The 19,074-nt window shown below is 46.1% G+C and overlaps 1 protein-coding gene across 5 annotated transcripts in view; it reads left to right on the forward strand.

The window, feature by feature from the left end:
• Positions 1-19,074, forward strand: part of LOC115571764 (thyroid hormone receptor alpha) — a 38,151-nt gene that overhangs the window by 7,134 nt on the left and 11,943 nt on the right. Inside the window, exons 1-6 of one of the 5 annotated variants that reach the window (XM_030401337.1) lie at positions 360-492; positions 6,188-6,249; positions 7,281-7,292; positions 11,004-11,104; positions 11,710-11,857; positions 12,071-12,276. In XM_030401337.1, coding sequence (XP_030257197.1) covers positions 452-492; positions 6,188-6,249; positions 7,281-7,292; positions 11,004-11,104; positions 11,710-11,857; positions 12,071-12,276 — 570 coding nt within the window. In that variant the 5' untranslated portion in view covers positions 360-451. Of the gene's footprint in view, positions 1-359; positions 493-6,187; positions 6,250-7,280; positions 7,293-11,003; positions 11,105-11,709; positions 11,858-12,070; positions 12,277-19,074 lie in introns of those variants that run through there. The other 4 variants (XM_030401334.1, XM_030401335.1, XM_030401338.1 and 1 more) reach the window with 4 other exon arrangements.

Consider the following 19,074-nt stretch of genomic DNA (forward strand, 5'->3'; position numbering starts at 1 on the left):
ATTATCTGCCAGAAGACGTCGTACCGCTTTGTTTTGTGATCGTGCGTGCCCGCAGCTGTCGCGGAAAACCTACGCTGCTTCTTAAAATAGACGAGGGCCCTTCAGCTACCTGACAGCCTCTGTAATTACCTGTTCAACACGCCCCTTCGGCTGCTGTCAGAGTCACAGGTGGAGACACTGGCCGTCTTCCAATCAGGGGGAGGCTGGGTGGTACTACAGTGCCAGCAGAGCAAGAAAAGTCCCACAGATTGCAGAAGTGGGAGGGGAGGGGGAGGGGAGGGAGAGGCAGCATGCGTTTGAGTGGGTCAGCAGGCTAAAGATAGCACGGCTGGTAGAGACATCAGGGTTTGAGAGAGAGTGAGAAACGCAGATAGACCGGAGTGCATGCGTGAGAGCTGTGCAGCGGCAAGTCAGGTACATCTGCGACTTGAACTCGAAGTGCTCCTCCGCCATGCATATTTTACAGTCCCACTGCGTCATCAGGTCAGCACTGTAAGTCTTTTTCATGTCATCTCTTCTGGCTCGCGTCGTCGACTCTTTTCTGTTCTCTCTTGTTTGTCCTGGACTCTGTGCATTTTGTTGTGCAACATGTGCACAGCGGCCCCGCTCCGTTCAGCGGCCATCGCGGGGCCGTAGGGATCCAACTGTCGCTCTCCTGTGTGTGTGAGTGTGTGTGTGTGTGTGTGTGTGTGTGTGTGTGTGTGTGTGTGTGTGTGTGTGCTGGAGGGAAAGTACAGTGTGCACGCTTGCTGCGGGGTTGGCTCGGGTTGCTGAGAGGCACAGTGTGAGGGACTTTGCATATTTAGAGCCGTGTTGCAATCCCGTTGGAGTTTTTCACAGTTGGAAATTGTAAAAAAGAAAAAGAAAAAGGGCGCTCTGTGGTATGCCTGCGCGGCACTCGGCGTCGTGCCTCGACCTGCAAAAAAACACAACTGCATTCCGTCAAAAAATACTCAAATCACGTTTGTTGTTTTTATCCACCAACCGACAGACTTACTCTGCTCACCGTTTGCCACCGTGACTGCGTGACATAGTCTTTTAAAGTCCGGCCAGGCCGCCTGCGTCTCTGCAAGTCAAATTTCCCTTCAGTTTGTTTGTCCGCATCTTCGTTTGGAGTTGTTCCTCGCAGCGATGATGTTACACAAAAAAGTTGATGCTTGTTTGCGGTGCTGTCATGCGGAACATGCGAGCAGATGTTGGAGCTTCCACGCCGAACTCTATCTGCTCTTCTGCACTTCTTTGCTTGTGTTTTTGTTTTGTTTTTCCTTTTCGCTTCTTCTCGCGGCCACTTCCTCTGTCACCCTTTCCCACTGAGAGCCCTCGGAGCCGCGTAAAGCACCTCTGAATCTCTTCCAAGAGTGCTGAGCTCTTTTTTTAGCTGCAAGGCTGCTAATATGTTCAATAATGCTATTCTTGGATTGACCGGCCTGTAGTAGAGCTGGAGCTTATTCGGGGGAGCTGTCATTTATAGTGTCGTTCCATTATCGTCGCCGTGCCAGTTCTCTGCCTGTTGTTTTGTATCAGATGTGCGGTTGAAGCTCAGCTGTGGGAAAGTAAAGCTTAACATGTGGCAGGCTGTGGTGTCGTAGGTTATGAGGGGGGGCCAGTTGTCAGGATGCGAGATCTGCGTGCAGAGACGCAGAGACGGCGTAGTTGTCGCTTGATTGACAGAGACCTGAATAACTCTGTTTTCATCCAGTTCGCCTGTATTTCCATCTCCAAGTAACCTGCTGCCACTCGGGAGAAGTGAACTGTCACACAGCTGACAGTTTGATGGCTGTCGCCCTCAGCAGCTGCACGGAGTGATGTGGATGTTTACATTCGAGCGGCGGTGGAAAAAGTCGAGCTTGTCTTCCCGGCTGCAGCGTTAATTGGTTTTCTCTCAGCCTGCTGACGTGATTTTTGCGCCAAAAGTTCAGGAAGTTCAACGCGCGACTAACCAGTCGCACCAGATGTTTTGTTACGCAGAACCGGTCGCAAAGTCGTCGTGTAAAAAAAATACTTGGCTGGTGATTGAACGAACCGTCTGTGCATTAACATCTATCGCAGGCTACCGTCAGCCAATCACTTCAACGGTAGGAGAGCGCTACCAGGGACCTGATGAGAGAGGGGACCGTCACGCAGGGGCGGTCCTGGGGGTGGGGGTAACCCTGAGTCTGGACCCCCCTGTGGCCCCCCTGACAGGGAGTCTGCATCAATAATACAATGACAGATTTCTTGCAATGATTTTGTTTTGAAGGGAAAGGCTGAAATAAAGTGTCTCAGCAGTTTACTACCCAATCAAAATTGCTGAAATTGTAAACACTGTTTTGTCTGAATGAGGGATTTATCTTTTTTTTCCCGGGTTATATGTGCCCCCTAACAAAAAAGCCGGCTCCAACCTGGCCCCCCTATTCAAACTGGTCTAGAACCGCCACTGCCGTCACGCCAGAGATCATACGATACATATCTTTTCTGTTCTTTCCAATGAACTAAACTCTCCAGTTCTGATACCGGCCGATGATGCAGCAGCCGAGCTGACGTCTCTAGGAGCCGTCGTTGTTGTTTTGAAACATACAGTCGCTTCTCCTGCCGGTCGTCGCGCCCCAAACCACACCTGTAGCTGCCAGCAGTTCCTCAAAGGTCACAGACTGGTTCGACCGCAGCGTGTTCGGGCCACAAGCCCAGAGAGATTGAAGCCCGGCTCGATGGACTCGGAAGACCACAAGATCACGATCCAGCTGCCACACGGAGTAACCTTCCAAACTTTGCTGTTGTTTTGTGTACGGTCTCTTCACAGACGAGCATCCTCAGTTGTCCAACTTTTGGGGGACGGTTGTCTTGTCTGACGTCCCTCCGTTCTCCTCCCGCATCACAGCATGACGAGAGCATCATCCCCCCGAGTTTAGGGCCACGGATGAGTTTCTAATAAGACGCTACAACAACCAAGAAGAATCAAGCCCTTTAACCCAGTCGGCTGTTTCTGAGATCATTTAATGCCCTGTTAGGCTCTCTGACATGTTCTGAAAAGGGCGAAGAGAACCGTCAGTGAAAACAAGCCAATGCTGTAATTAAAGTCAAGGTTAAAAAAAACAAAAAAGCATGAAAAGGCAGATGGAGTTGGCATTTAGAAACTCCTGATCTGACAGGTATGTGATGTGTCTGAGGGGCAAACACGATTTGCTGACTGGTGTGAAATATAAAACAAAAACATGGCTGATTATAAGAGAGGTGAGAAAAAGCTTTTGATCAGATCGGGAGGGGGAACAGATTGCGCCTCGTTTAGATCGTGTCTGCGCATGCAGGGGGATAAAAGGATAACGGGGAAGGTTTTCACTCACATGTGGAAATGATAAACAGAGCGGAGGTAAAGAACGCCTCATCACAGCACCGAGTGAGGTCATACGGACCCCGCCAACTATACAGTGATTACTTCAGGATTCAAAAAGGGGAAAAAAAAATGCCTTCCCAGGTTCAAACTACATAATCTAAAGTGAGAAAATATGATCAGAGATGTAGATTGAGAAAGGAAGGAGCTCAGCCGACGGCGTTGTTTCAAATCTTGTTTTTCCCCGAAGCTGCGATGGACGAATTGATCTCCGGCCGCACACAAGACTGAACAAAATGACAAATAGTGGCGTGACGGCAGTCAAGCGACCGAGCAGCTGATGTGGAGGATGACCTTTTTAGAAGCGATTTCTCTCCCTGGAAGGAGATTTAACACAGATTGTATTTTTCTTTACGTGTCTCGTACGTGGTGTTATTTAACACGCTCCGCCTTCAGCCGTCTAGCTGGCGTGTGCCTTTTTGTTTTGTTTGGAAGCAAGCGAAAAGAAATCTGCAGCACATTTTTGATTCTTTAATTTAATTTAAAAAACACAGCTGTTGCAGGATGCGTAGCGATGAGGTCATGCATCTGGTAAGAATAACTTAATGGAAATGGCCCGATGGTCCTGTCAGTGATGCTAATGTGGGTCGTATAGAGAAAACAGCTCTTGTGTTTGTATTCATTTATCAAATTTAATGCAAATGGACGTTGTTACGCGTCAGTTGTTGCACGCGGAAAACTTTGGAGGGAGGAAAAGCTGAACAGAGGAGTTTAGATTTCAAGGAGACTCTGACTAATAAAATAACTACAACTTCATTTATGCTGAACGCCAAAGTACGCAGTCACACATTCAAACCTTTATCTCGGCCTCAAATATCTATATAGCCTTCAACTTCTGCCATTGTTGTAAGTGTTATAGATTCAGACGAGGAAGAGCTCTGCAAAGTGAAACATTAATGAGACGGAGGGTGTGACACCAGGGATCGTTCCTCCACGCGGCAACAAACACGCTGTAAAACAACTCCATCCCAGTGCAGATGTAACCTTTAGGCCCGCGCGGTGCCTCCTAACGGAGCCGGACCTCGCTTTATTTGCGGTGCTAATGGAGTCCTGGGAGCTGGCGTTGAAGAGGGGCCGGCGTGGGAGGAGAGCTGGAGGTCCGCCGGGGAGAGTCTGAGAGCAGAGAGAGCTCGACTCCGGGGAATTCTAAACACATCCAGCGCTGACAAGAAGCACTCTCTCCCATACTGCTCTCCTCACTCCCCCCCCCCCCCCGTACTTAACTCCCTCTCTCCTCCATCTCTGCGCTTTCAGAGCCGTCACTTCCCATCTGTGCATTACATGCCTTCCCCCGTGTGTCAGTGAGGGTGCAGGTGTGTTGCTCTGCGTGATGCGTATTATCGATGCAGGCTTTGTGTTTCGTCTGTTATCGCGCGCCCTTTCCCCACGTGTACTCTAATAGTTGGAGTTGTTTTGGGGGGATTAATTGTATTCCCCATAAAATTGTTTTTTTTTCCGGCTGTTTGGATTCAGTGTGGGAGAACCCTCGAGAACGGAGCTTATTCCGTCAAGTGAACCATTTGTTGCCACAAATACTCCCTTCTGCTTTGACACGGGGCTCGTGATGAAGCGTTTACTTGTCGGTCTCAAGAGCTAAATTCGCTCTCTGTCAGAAATTGAACTGGCAGCAATTAATGCTCTTGTTTTTATTGAACCCAATTAGAGCAGCAGGTTGTTAGCCGGGACAGAGATCCAGGATGACGAAGGGAAGAGACAAGTACAGAAAAGTTTCTGGAAGTCACAACATTTCTTTTTTCATCGGCTTATTTATGACACTGTCTGAACTGTGCAGATACTTTATCTTTTCCCCTCAATATTTGGTGCATTGCTGCCTGTTCTTACTCCATCAGACGGCATTTATACCCGGCCGACCGTGGCGTCAAACATCGGTTTGTTCTGAAGCAGCGAGTTGGACATCACGACCATCGGTATCTTTGTTTTTTTTAAAATCCAGAAACGGGATGTTTGGACAGCAGGGTGATGGTGACTTCTCCTAATCACGCCCTGAAACATGCCTCACATCATCGTCTTCTTTACTCGAACTGGCCTCTAGAATAGAGAACAGGCTCTCTAGTCTGTTTTTGGTTTTGTAACAGATCGAGCAAAAGACGTGAAGTCAGAGAGCGGAGCGGCATCCGCTCTACTCTCAGAATAAAACAACCTGTGCAGCACAAAAAGAAATCAGCAATATTAATAATAAACCCCCTTAAACTAGGTTGCCCACTCAAGCAGCGCAGAAACACAAGAGGTGAATAATTCACAAAATGAAGAAGACTTGAAGACGCGATTGAGAACAAGAACCTCACCAGGACGTGTTTGCCTGGATAATGAATGAAGCGAGAAGTAGGGTGATTTTTTCATAAGCTTACACACAATCGGACATCTTTTTTTTTGCAGCCAGTGGAGTCCCCCCCCCCCCCTGCTGGCCATTAGCAAGAATGCAGCATAAAGGCGCTTCAGTGTTGCTGTAAAGGACTCGGCGCCTGGGCGTCTGTGTGTTTATTTGTTCTCTCCAGAGGAAGCGTTGGTCCGGAGCCCTTTTCCTGGGCAGGCTGAGATATCAGGAGGAGGTGGAATTAGACGACCTTTTTAACTTGTCGAGCATTTTTTTTTTTTCCTCCCGTTCACATGTGGACAGACTGCTTTCACACACCTGGCTGAGATGTGATCACATTGCAGGCCAGAACAATTCCAGATGTGATCTCGTCCAATCCAGTTTGACTTGTAATGTATCCTGATGCAGAAAATGCACCGTTGCTTATTGCTTTTTCTTTTTCCTCTCTCCTCTCTTTGTCCCTCTCGTTTCTCTCTCCCTCTCAGGTGGCTCAATGGCCCGAAAAGGAAGAGGAAGAACAGCCAATGTTCGGTGAAGAGCATGACTGGTGAGTACCTGATGATGGGGGGGAGGTGGAGGAGGGGGCCGGGTTGTTGGAGATAGACTCTGTGAAGCAGATCTGAAGTGGCAGCTTGGAAACAAACCTGTATTTCTGAGCCTCTTCAGAAACACACCTCTCCTTCAGAGGATAAAAGCTCTCTGAATGCACAGAACCAAGTCGGTCTGAAAATCACTTTCCCCGGCATTTTCGTTCGGCGGCGTTTGACACATTTTTGAATTCTTCTTAGAGAAGGAAAATTGTCGCTGTCAGTTTCGGCACGGTGAATGCAGGCAGCTGAGTGACTGCACGGAAGCTCGGGGTGCATTATTCATCGCCGCCTCGTGCACATTACGCTTTCGATTTGTCACCTCCAAAGAGAAAAAAAAAATAAAACATCTTGGCAACTGTCATCAATAAACGAAAGCCTTCTGCTCCGTCTGCCTTTCTTGTCGGACGTAGAACGTCGTCTGAGTGACAGCTCCGGATCCCCCCCCCCCCGAGCTCAAAGGAGCGAGTGAAGACGGGGGAGAGGGAGATGCTGAATGAGATTGGGTGGGAGGAACGCCGACGTGAAAATCAGATTGTACAGGATGGCTGATTTGGCATTTATAAAATATATCTTCCAGGCCGGTACTCGTCACGTTTTTCCCTCCCAGTAGGCTTCTTTTTGTTTCCCTCTGCCGCCGCTCTGCATCACCGCTGGAATCTTGTACCATATTCTACCCGCCACGGTCCATTTGAGCCGGGAAAGTATGACAGTGTGTCTGTCTGAGGGGCTCGGTCGGCTCGGATCAAATTACACGCGCTGTAATGATGTCAGCGTCGTCCTGCGGGAGAGTCAACCCTCAAACAGACTTTGGACACTTCAGTACGCCTTCAGGACACTCGGGAGGGTTTTTGTGTCCAACATTTAAAAAAAAAAAAAGTCACTACCAGTTGTGGAGCCACTGTGTTGTTGTAGGCAGACATTGGAATAAATGTTCTTAAAGTGAAACGTCTGTTTTTGTTTTCTCTTTGGCGGCACCTGCGGCGATAAGCAGCGATTACAGGTACGTCTTACAGCTCTCATCAGCCTCGTTTCCAGGTAGCAGGTAGCAGGTAGCAGGTAGCTGTCTTCTGCACCAGACGGCAGATGGACAGATTTAGCAACTAGCCGAATCATTTAGCAGCTCAGAAGGCAGATACTGTCTTTGAGGAGTTAGTGAAGAATCCAAACAGAGATGTAAATATTGGATTTACATCTCTGTTTCATCTGGTAGCCAGAAAACCAACTTTAAATGAATCCTGTTAATCAATTAGATAGCAGATTGCAAACTGATTGATTACACGTTAGCTTAGACATGTTTGTGAGGTGACAACCTGCAGCAAAACATCTCACTGTAGCTTTAACAATCAGTGAATCAGTTATTTTTTCACTAATGAAATTGTTAACCTAAGAAATAAGCAAACCAAACATTGGTTTTTCCTACTTTATCATGTGTAAGGATTCACGCTTCAGTTTAAAACTGTAATTAAATCATAAATTCCATCACTTTAGGTTTGTTGTTCAGACAAAATGAGCAGTTTGATAGTAGAACAGAACATGAAGTTGATTTATAGGGAAAACTAAAGCTGCGGCTGTATTTTCAGCCGTGAACACTGCAGGAGCGGGAACGAGGTTTAGCATAACAGCTGTAGTTTCAGTTTCTCGTCTCCTGATATCCTCTCTGTTTACAGTCTCAATGTCTCCCCGCTGTCCTGTTGTCATGTCAGGACCTCTGAGAAACAATCCTGAGACTCCTTCAGGGACCCGACTCTGTGCTGTACCAGCTCGATCCGCACGCTTTCACAAGAAAACCAAGCGGCAGATGTTGTCTTGGGAAACTTGCGAAGACAAAATATTTATCTTGAGTCAGCCACACTAGAAAAATCTCCTTCCCTTTCCTGGGTTTTTTCGCCGGTGGACGTATTGCAGGGCCCGCTGTGGGAGGGGCGTGCAGCCGGAGCCGGAGAGCTGCAGCGGTATTGATTTTGGGCTTGGCTTCCAAACACAGCCACAGCAGGCTGGCTGTGGGATCCGGCTGCCGCTGCCGCTGCTCCTGCTCGCCCTGCCAGCGCACCGGAGCTGACATTTTTCCTATACGATCGCTCTCTGATGTCCTCGTTATCTTCGCTTCGGCCCGTTTCTCCTCTTCCTCCTACTCCCTCTTTCACACCTCACCCCCTCCCGCCTCCTCCCCCGTTTAGTTTGTATTATTCTCTTAGTGCCTCTGTGTTTTTCCTCTTCCCTCTCTGAGGGGATCGACTTTTCGTTTCTTTTTTTTGTAATTTTCAAAATGCACTTGTGCGCTTCCTTCACCGTTTTCACCCGAGTGCTTTGCTTCTTTCCCGTCTCGGTCTAAAATCATATTCTGACACTGAATGGATTTTTCTTATCAACCGAAAACGCTCGAGCCCTTCGGCGGTTTATAAAAATCAATTTGGTCCAAAATGTCACATGTGCCCCCCCCCCCCCCCCCTCGCTCTCGTCTTTTTTCCCCTCTCGTTCCCACCATCCTCTTCTTGCCCTCCCCCTCCTCTAAAATCTGCAACAAAGCCAAAAGGCAGAGCCCAACTGACACTGCCAGTCACAGCTCTCACCACGCCTTGTTATACACACACACACACACACACACACAAGCATATGTGTCATGTGAGTGTCATACACATGTACTGCATCTACCAGTGGCCAGTGTGTGTGTGTGTGTGTGTGTGTGTGTGTGTGTGTGCTTATTTGTGACTTGCAGTGTACCATCTCCTCCCCCTCCCAGTTTGGGAGCTATATATCATACGCCGTGGCTGGAAATCTGCTATTTCCTGTGTCTCTGCGCTCCCTCCCTCGCGCTGACTGGTGTTGCAGGCCGTATGGAAAAAGAACAAAGTGTCCTATTCCCCAGTTTAAAGCAGAGGAAAGGCTGCAGAGAGAGGACGCAGAGTACAGAGAGCCAGAGAGCGAGAGAGAGAGAGAGAGAGAGAGCAATCCACATATTGTAAATTTAGATCGCAGACGTTTACGTAAACCAATGTGCCGTATGCTGCCCGTGCAACAAGTTCTCTTTCAGCAGGATTATATTGTAATAACATTAAAGAGCCAATCTGTAACGTTGTGACCGCAGCCATTTGAGTCGTGTTTGTACAGTGTACTGCAGAGCATGAGTCAATATTTACACAGCTTATTTTAAGGCCAGAAAACACTGAACACTTATATTAACATGTTGTCGAGAGTTAGTTGGTTGATTAAAAGAGTTGACAGTAATTAGACAGACTTCCTCTGTCAGAGTGGATCTTATATTCTACTTGATGAAGGGACAGTAAAGAGGAGAGAGGCAGTATCAGTTCTGTTGTTGAAGATGAAGCTACCGACTTTTAAAGGCGCTCTGTGGAGTTTTCTTGTAAACACAAATCCCAAAAGTTTTTTGTCTACATGAAGTGTTTCTCAGCAAAAAACTCCTTTACAAATACGTTGAATAGATTTCCCTCCTCGTGAAACACACACCTTAAATCAGGCATGTTTACATTCAGGCTTATTCTTCTTCTTCTTCGCTGTCTTTGCACTCGCGTTCGCTGCATTTCTCGGCGCATCACCGCCACCGACTGGCGATCAGGAGAGCGGTGTGTCACAGAGTGCAGCCGAGGCCGCAGAGGCCAGACGATGCTGTATCGTTGCGAGGCTAACCGTGAGCCGACCGTTTAATGTTAACGTCGACGCTCAGGCGAGACGGGATCACCGCTGCCCCCGAACGCGGTCGTGTTTTCCGGCTCACTGCATGTGCTCTGACTCTCCCACCCTCCCATTGTTCGGCCTTAATGTATAAATCCCTCCTTGAGCTGGTTCCTTCTAACCTGTGTACGCGTATAACACCGAAATCAATATCGCCCGTGTTCTTACAATATTCCCCGGTGTCGGACAGGAAATCCGTAAAATAAAATAGAAAAAGAAGGTTTTCAAAAACGCTGCACCTTCTTCTGCAGCTGTCAGAGCCGGTTACTGTGGACGAGTTTGAGTCGGCTGCTCTGAACGTTGTTCCTGTTTACGTATAATAACTGTTTTTCTTTTGTGGTCGACCTCGCTTTGCTCACACACACACACACACACATTTTTTGCAAGAATCCGGCGATTGTGGTTTTTCAAAGACTCATCACCCCGATGTTTTAACGGTGGCAGGATGTTTTACACTTCATCAATACACTTTAATAGTCTCAGATAACATTTTCACAGGGAATGTGATAATTAGGATTTCCCCCCCAAGCGTCTTTTTTTTCTGCATCATGGTCTGTGAGAAAAGGTTAGCGACTGTTAATATCTGAGACGGGCTCCAGTTGTTGTTATTTCATTAACAGCGTTTATTCTGCTGTCTTGGCCAAGTTATTCTCAAAAAAGGGGAAATATATGAACTTATATGTGTGTATGTATATATATATAGAGAGAGAGAGAGAGAGAATAATCATATATTGCGTGTTATGATATATGTTTGTACTGGACGCATTAGAAGGTTTTAGCTTGCGGTATTTTCCAGGAAAGGAACAGTGGTCGGCTACAGTTACGGGTTTCCCCAGTTTGGGTGACTCAGCAGAAATGTTTTTGGTCTCCGGGCCTGCTGCCGTGGTGATGAGTAGAAATAAATAAGTGTGTGTGTGTGTGTGTGTGTGTGTGTGTGTGTGTGTGTGTGTGTGTGTGTGTAAAAACGGCCCAAACAAACACATTGTTCCGTCTAACTTTCCCCTCTGCTCCTCTCTCTCAGGGTACATACCCAGCTACCTCGAAAAGGATGAGCCATGTGTGGTGTGTGGTGACAAGGCCACAGGCTACCACTACCGCTGCATTACCTGCGAGGGCTGCAAGGTACACACACACACACACACACACACAGACACACACACACACACACGCACGCACCACAACCGAAGAGTTTCAGAAGACACACCAGATTCATAACCCACATAAAATCTGTCAGCAGTACTGAAATGAGGCTTCTGAGGTCACCTGCTTCGACACACACACTGCTACATATCTGACACACACACACACACACACACTCACACACACACACACTCTGACACTCTGAAACAGTCACTTGTGTCTGCACGAACACATAAAAGCGCCACAGTAGGATGATGTATTGACATGTTTGTCTTACACCTGTCAGTCTGTCACATCAGCCCCGTATCATCCGTCTTCCTCCGGCTCCCGTTTGTTCATCAGTGAGGTGTGATTTCTGACGCACCGCCGAAGAAGACGCCGCGATTAATCATCGCGCGTTTGACGAATGACCGGCTGGCCGCCAATCAGCAACATCTGAATCATGCTAATTTTTCGATTATCGATCTAATTATCATAATCGATACAGCAGATATTTCTTCCTTTCTTCACGTCTCTTTCTAACGTCTTCCTCTCCTCCGGCAACAAACCGTCGGCTGATCTCTCCCTCGTCTGTGTTTGTCCGACAGGGTTTCTTCCGTAGGACCATTCAAAAGAACCTCCACCCCGCCTACTCCTGTAAGTACGATGGCTGCTGCATCATCGACAAGATTACCCGCAACCAGTGTCAGCTCTGCCGCTTCAAGAAGTGCATTGCAGTGGGCATGGCCATGGACTGTGAGTGCTGCACCTACTCCACACAAGACAAAGAGAACTTAACGTTACTTCACCTTCAGGCGTAGCCGCGGCGCTGAGCCTCACTTAACGCTTCTTTATCACTTTGAAACTACACATTTCATTCTTAGATTGAGTGTCAAGACGATGGCAGCGCGTAAACTAATCGCACTCCTCTTTTTTTCCTCCTCCTCCTCCTCCTCCTCCTCCTCCCAGTGGTGCTGGACGACTCGAAGCGGGTGGCTAAGCGGCGGCTAATCGAGGAGAACAGGGAGCGGCGCAAGAAGGAGGAAATGGTGAAAACTCTCCAAACCCGTCCAGAGCCCACCGGGGACGAGTGGGAGGTGATCCACCTGGTGACGGAGGCCCACCGACACACCAATGCTCAGGGCGCCCAGTGGAAACAGAAGCGCAAATTCCTGGTGAGATGACGTAGAAGTGACCAGTTACACGCCAAATGCTGCAGCAGGTTTACAGAAAAACAGTCTAATCTAATTTCGAAATTTAAAGGATGATTCTGTTTTTATTTTTGCAATCTGTGTCTCATCTTAACAGCTGAGGGTTTTTATAGTTAATTGCTTGGAACACATCTCTGCAACAGTGTCTGACAGTGCACACAGAGAGATCAGACAGGCTGTCAACAACACAACCTCTGTTTTTTTTTTGTTTTTTTTATGTCAAATATGAAACAGGGAAAGGTGAAAATGAGAAATGTCACAATGCATTAATCCCTCCGTGTGTGAGGAAGCTGTTTGTGCACTCAGCTATGGCGATTATGTGTTTACCACACACACTTTCACCTCCCGGCTCCCCTTAAAGTTCAGTTTATCTGCAGGTTTCTTCTCAGGTTTCTTTCCCTGTCTGTTTTTTTTGCTAATCGATGTCAGCGCTCCTGGATCACAGCTTTTAATCTGGCGTGTTGGCACAAATTTTGAAAGTTGCGAATGACTGCTCTTGCGATACGACCACTTTATAAGGTCTGTGCGGAGCAAAGTGTTCCCCCAAATGTATGTTTTTACGAAGTTTATGTCCCTGTTTCACGCAACAGCAGGTAGGATTTGTTTTAAGCGCTCAGGACGAGGTGAACGCGCGGTAACGTTTAGCGAGCGGATGATACCAACCTGTAAATTGTGCCGTGCGGCTTCAGTGACAAACGGGACAATATGGATTGTTTCCTCACGCAAACACGCGGAGGCTAAAATCAGAAGCGATAGTGTTTCATTTTCTCCTCACACGGCCGCCTGTCAGAGCTGCTCTTGACGACTTTATCACTCTGCGTTTCCCTTCCGCCCGCTTCTGTTCCCGTCTCTCTCTCCGCCTGCGTCTTTATTCCTCAGTTCTCTCCAGCATTTGGAGGGTTTTATTCATCCTAATCCTTCTGTGCTCTTAACCAGACCTAATTCCCTTCATAGTTTTCATTCACACCTCGACTCTCCCTCTCTCTCTCTCTCTCTTTTTTTGGCTTTAATCTCTTTCCCGTCTTCATTTCTTTTGTTTCCCCTCCTCCTGTCCCTCGGCGTCTACCCTTACTTTCACCTCTGTTTTTTTCTTATTGTTTTGTTTTTTTTCACTGTGAGCTGACTCCTTATCTCTGCCAGCGCAAATCCTCAGTCATGAGCACTCATCTGCAAGTTTGGCAGGGATGCTGGCAGTTCGAGTTTCTCCCTCTCAAACTAAAGCCGAGCGCTGAGCACAGCGGGAAGACTTTGCGCTACCGCTCGGATTTATCCTGGACAGCCCTGTCGGGGTGTCCCTGCCTGGTATCACTCTTCACCCCCCCCGTCTCACACACAAACACAGACAGATGCTGACCTCATGTTTTGGCCGAGGATTATCTGAGGTGCTTACGCGGTCCGAAGCACTCGTTTACAGTTTCACAGCAGCTTTGGGCCGAAGCTCACGGCCACATGTAGGGGCTTCATTTGAAAAGGAGGGATCTGTGAGGTGTCGCCGGGCAGGATAGGTCGGATTACTTTTGAATTGTAATCGATTACGTGCCAGTTTGTGTCATAAGTAATGTAATCTATTGAATAAGAAAAGATGTAAACTAATCTGAATATTGATTACTTCAAATTCGAACTTCACGCAGCCGCAACACGTTTCTATTTTGTCTCTTTAAACAACAACAAAAAAATACTGTAAGATTCAAACAGAAGGCAGTTTAAATACATGAAATGACATAGTAACACTATAATAAACGTCATTAATTAAAGGACAATTTATAGTTTGTTTTACAGACGTGAACGAGGCTTTAACTGCGTCAGGCTCCAGTTGAGTTTCAGACATAAAAAAACACCCCGTCCACTTCGGGTCAGGCTCGGTTACGACTCCTTTATTCAGGAAAACACAATTTAAAAAAACATAAAAACACTAAAACAATAAAAACAACAACATAAATATAGTCTCACCACCTTCACAGAAACAGAACCGGCACAAACGACAGGACTACTGTTTATATTTGACAACATTTGCCATAATTCCTTTTTCTAAATGTTATAAAGTCACTGATCTTCACAATCTGATTACATAACCCTAATTACACACTATCATTTATAACCCGACCCGGTCGGCGAAGTTGAAGAATTATCCCGCAGAAGGTGTGATCATTATGTCATCACTCCAACATTATTCCAGACTCGCATTTAGGATTACAAGCACAGTAAGTAGGTTATGGTTAGTATTCAGGAAATAAGTAGCATGAACCTGCTGTAAGTTGTGGAAAGCCCCGCGTCTACAGCCTGCCTCGCACTAACAAGGATTTGAATGATTAGCACAGTTGCCCCACTGCTGTGAAATACTGTATGTAAGCCCTGAGCCGGGTTCATCTGAAAAGGATAAATAGTTCTATTTCACACAGGCTTCACCCACTAACGGGGCTCTGGAGGCTGTAGCCACCGAACCCTGAATATCTAAATTTACATGCTAAGCCTTTTTTCAGCCCCGCGGCTATAAAGCAGCTGCAGTGACACCGCTACTCACACACACACACACACACACACACACACACACACTCACACTCACCGTACTTCAACTCACAAATGAGTGCTCAGTGGAGGATGACTGTGTTGAGTGATGCACTGATTACAGTAAGCTGTGCGTCAAGTCAAGCAAAGGACAGCGGAGGAGAAGAAGAGAAGAGGCGAAGACGCGCAGAGAAAAAGTTCTGGACAAAGTGTCGAAAAATGTGTTTGTTATTTTCATAAACTGAACAGCTCTGTGTGTGTGTGTGTGTGTGTGTGTGTGTGTGTGTGTGTGTGTCAGTCAGGGTCTAACAGTCCCCCTTTGTACACATTCATAGATACGAGCCACCTTAATACATCTTATTCAACAAGATCCAGCCATTATTTCCTTAGAAATTAACGAAATGACAAAAGAAAGTAGGAAAAACAGTGTGTCCCTTTTATCTGGATCCACAACAAAAGGTAACCGGGTCTATTCTGGACCGAGACCCGTCCTCCATCCCCGTTTCATGGAACTCTGCTCAGTAGTTTTTGTGTAATCCTGCTGACAAAGCAACAAACCAAAAAAAAAATAAATCACATTTTGTGATTAAAAGAAATGACGAGAACCAGAACTGCACGACTACCAGATGATGTTCACGGAAACATCTGCAGGCTTTTGCCAAACATCTGGGATGAGAGGGTTTAAATAACAGCGACACCTTCACCAGCACTCTGACCCAAAAGCATCTGTGACATCATCTACTAAAGCCATAAAACATGCTGAAACTTTCACTCGATGCTTCCAGAGGAGCCGATCGTTTCTGGCGTGTTTTCAAAAAGACGCTGCAAATTGTGAAAAAGGTGCAGACTGTAAAACATTATACTGAAGGATTTATAGATTATTGTAATTATTAGGGCTCCACAATGAATTGAGATATTGTCATAATCGCGGTATTGCCAAGTGCAATATCTTAATTCACTCTGTTTGGCTCCCTTTCCAGTTGTGCCTTGAGGAACAGGCACCAGTCGGCTTTCTGTCTCCTGTGTGATTTGTTTCGCCCTCGGTGGCTCGGCGTGAGGTGAAGTTAGAAGTTGCAATATCTAAATCACAGCAGCTGCATTTTTTTCTATAAATGTCGACTGTGTGACAAAAAAACATTATACTTTAGCGCCGCAGGGTGGTCCTGACCTGCAAATCTCCAGATGTAAGTAAACGTGTTCGTTCGGCGCAGACCCCACAAAAGTCAGATCATCATGATGATTTTTAGTCCCTCCCACTAATCAATAATCATATCAAAACTGCAATAGCGCAGCTGACTTTGATGTGAGGAGGAAAATTCGAGTCTGTTCACGTTCCAGGAAACTTCTCTGCGTTTATTTTTCGTCTCGGGATGTGACCCATATTCTCTGAGTGTCTGGTTTAAGCTGTTAATTGACCACAAATCAATGCACCTGATCAGCAGCAGGTTCTGGATTGTTTTGGTACCGAAGAGCTTTCGATTCTCCACCGTCCTCAGTGAAACCTGCTTCGCTCCCCCCGTGTTTCTTCCCCTCGTTGTAGTGCTTGGCTGAACGCGACGGAGCCTCCACATCTGCCAGAGTTACGGTTACATAGTGTTCCCTCCGTAACGCGCTGCGGTCAGGCATCTGGAAACCGCTTACACAGCGATTCGGCTCATACAGCTGTGTGTATGTAAATGTCTGCACATCTGTCGTGAAGTAGTTTCTAATCATTTGTATTAAGATAAACATACTAAATTCACGGTGATTAGCGTGTCTTTGAGTCAACGCAGCCGCCAACGTATGTGACTGATAGAATAGTAATCACCGAAATGAATAAATACAAGCGATTCTTAAAAGTTCCTATGGCATCGAAAAATGACGAAATTGTTAATTCACTCATATTAACTCATATCCAGGATGTTGTTTAACTGTCCATCAGCTCTTACATTCTTAAAGGTCGGTCCACGTTTCACGCTTCAGGTGTTTTCGTTTTGTTTTCCAGGCCGAGTGAAGCGTAAACCAACAATGAATGTCAAGCCTTTCAAAATCACACGAATCTCTTATTTTTCAATAGGTTGTGACCTCATTAACTGTATCTACAGTCATTTGCTGGCCTGAAATGTTTCCCCTCAGCTGTGCGTGCAGGACATGTGGTTCAAAAACATCAGCGTACCTTCAGTGTCGAAGTCACGAGGTGATCGTATCGCCTTGTTATGCAGCGCGCGGTTCTTTAAGAGATGTTATCACCAGATGATTTATATCAATCTGTAGGAAAAATCCGACTCAGATGTCTTCAAGGTGTGTGTGTGTGTGTGTGTGTGTGTGTGTGTGTGGAGGAACGGGGAAGTTTTTGGCATTGAAGTTGAGTTTGGAAGCCAGAAATTTCAGCAACCTTGAAAAGCAGACATTCATTCATTAGTATCGATCAATATCTCCATCAATCTCCCCTCATATCACTTCACAGTGTATGATTTCAGTGTTGAGAAGAGCATCTAGGAGTCTTGGCTGAGTAGAAGTGAAAACACTGTGGTAGAATATTACTTTGCGATGGTAAAGAAAAAGAAAAAGCGTGAATTTCAGAACATCTTCATGTTTAGTATGTGCCCCTTTTTACTTTAATGACGGCATGCACTCGACCTGGCACGGACTCCACAAGTTTGTGCCACACCTGATGACTCATCACAGGAGGATATCACAGAATGTTTGACCTTCTCAGCCTTTAAGTGCCGTACAAATCATGCTGGGATCACACGAGTCTGCAGGTTTTTTTGAACAAGCTTGTGGAGTCCATGCCCGATCAACAGTTGCATGGACTCCACAAGTTGTAGTTTTTTTGCCACACCAGATCATCCCAGGATGATATGAGAAGCTTTTTTTTGGAGAACTGTCAAATCATGCTGGGGTAACATGAGTCAGCAGGTTTTACACCAACTTGTGGAGTCCATGCCAGGTGGAGTGCATGCTGCCATAAAAACAAAAGGGGGAGAGATGTTCTTAAATCTTTGTGTATTTTTCAAAGATTTAACTTTTCACTCAATTTCTGAAACTGATTTTATACTTTATAAAGAAACAAATACAAAATAGAACTGTACAGTGCAGGTCGACTGATTATTGGCCTTGCAGGTTATCTGATGCAATTTTCTTCATTTATTGTTGTTGTTTTTTTGGGTTTCTTTTCATCTGTTTGCCGATAAAATCAATACAGGTCAAAGTAAGCTACTTTGACTCTGGTGCAGCATGAAACCTGCAAAACAGCTGCTAACTTAAGTTATCAGACAACTGTAGTGGAGTATAAAGTGCAACATTCGCCTGGAAAATGTAGTGAAACAGAAACATAACATACAGCAGAAAATGGAAATAAAATTAAAGTATAAACTCTGTGTAGTGTTTCATGTTGTCGGACAGTAAGAGTCTGAGACACTTCTCGAATTCACTGAGACCTTTTTCGACATTTTTCCTGTGAAAACACTTAACTTTATTAACTAAAAAAGCATCTTAATCACAAAGTATGATGCATGTAGAAGTCGCAGCACTGCGCTGAAACCATCCATCAGCCAGATTAAAACATATTGGACCTCGTTTTTCTTCTGCAGCTCCACTGGAACCAACTTTTCCAGCACTAATCCATCTGATAAAAGGTCAGGAGTTGAAGCTCTCCACATAACTGATGAGTCTGCACGAAAGAAAAAAAATCCCCCTCTTTTCTCTCCTCTGGGTTTTAACAGCTGCCAATTCACAGTGCGCGCCGAGGGGTTCGTGTCAAAGCCCAAAATATCCCGGGCCTCTTTCTGGACACATCCCGAGCCGTCTCCTTTTTCTATACGTTACAGAAAAAGAGTTTCTTTAGGAGAGCGTATCCCAAATTCACCCTCGTGTTATCTCACAGTGTTCAGGCTCCCTTTACCAACCAACCCTCCAGCTCCGCCTGTTTACTGTCGCCAAGTGTTTTTTCCCCTCGGTGCCGCCCAGATGGCCATGCAGTTAGAAACAAACATCAACCGTTGCAAGAAAATCACGTTAGTCCATATGAAGCCCCCCCCCGAAGGCCCGAGACGTGGAGGACGTTCACAAATATACAGTAAACATAATCACATAAAACACATTTCTGTGATGTTGTGTTTTCAAGGTCTGAAAAGTGCTTGGATTTTAGTTTAAGTGCTTGAAAGTGCTTGACATTATAACTCTGTGTCTTTCACAAAATTGGGATCAGACTGGATAATTAATTTCTGAAGTTTTTGCTATTATAAAATATCATTTTAGATGTTTACAGCATAA

The sequence above is a fragment of the Sparus aurata genome, chromosome 20, assembly GCF_900880675.1.
Source record: "Sparus aurata chromosome 20, fSpaAur1.1, whole genome shotgun sequence".
Classification (NCBI taxonomy): domain Eukaryota; kingdom Metazoa; phylum Chordata; class Actinopteri; order Spariformes; family Sparidae; genus Sparus; species Sparus aurata.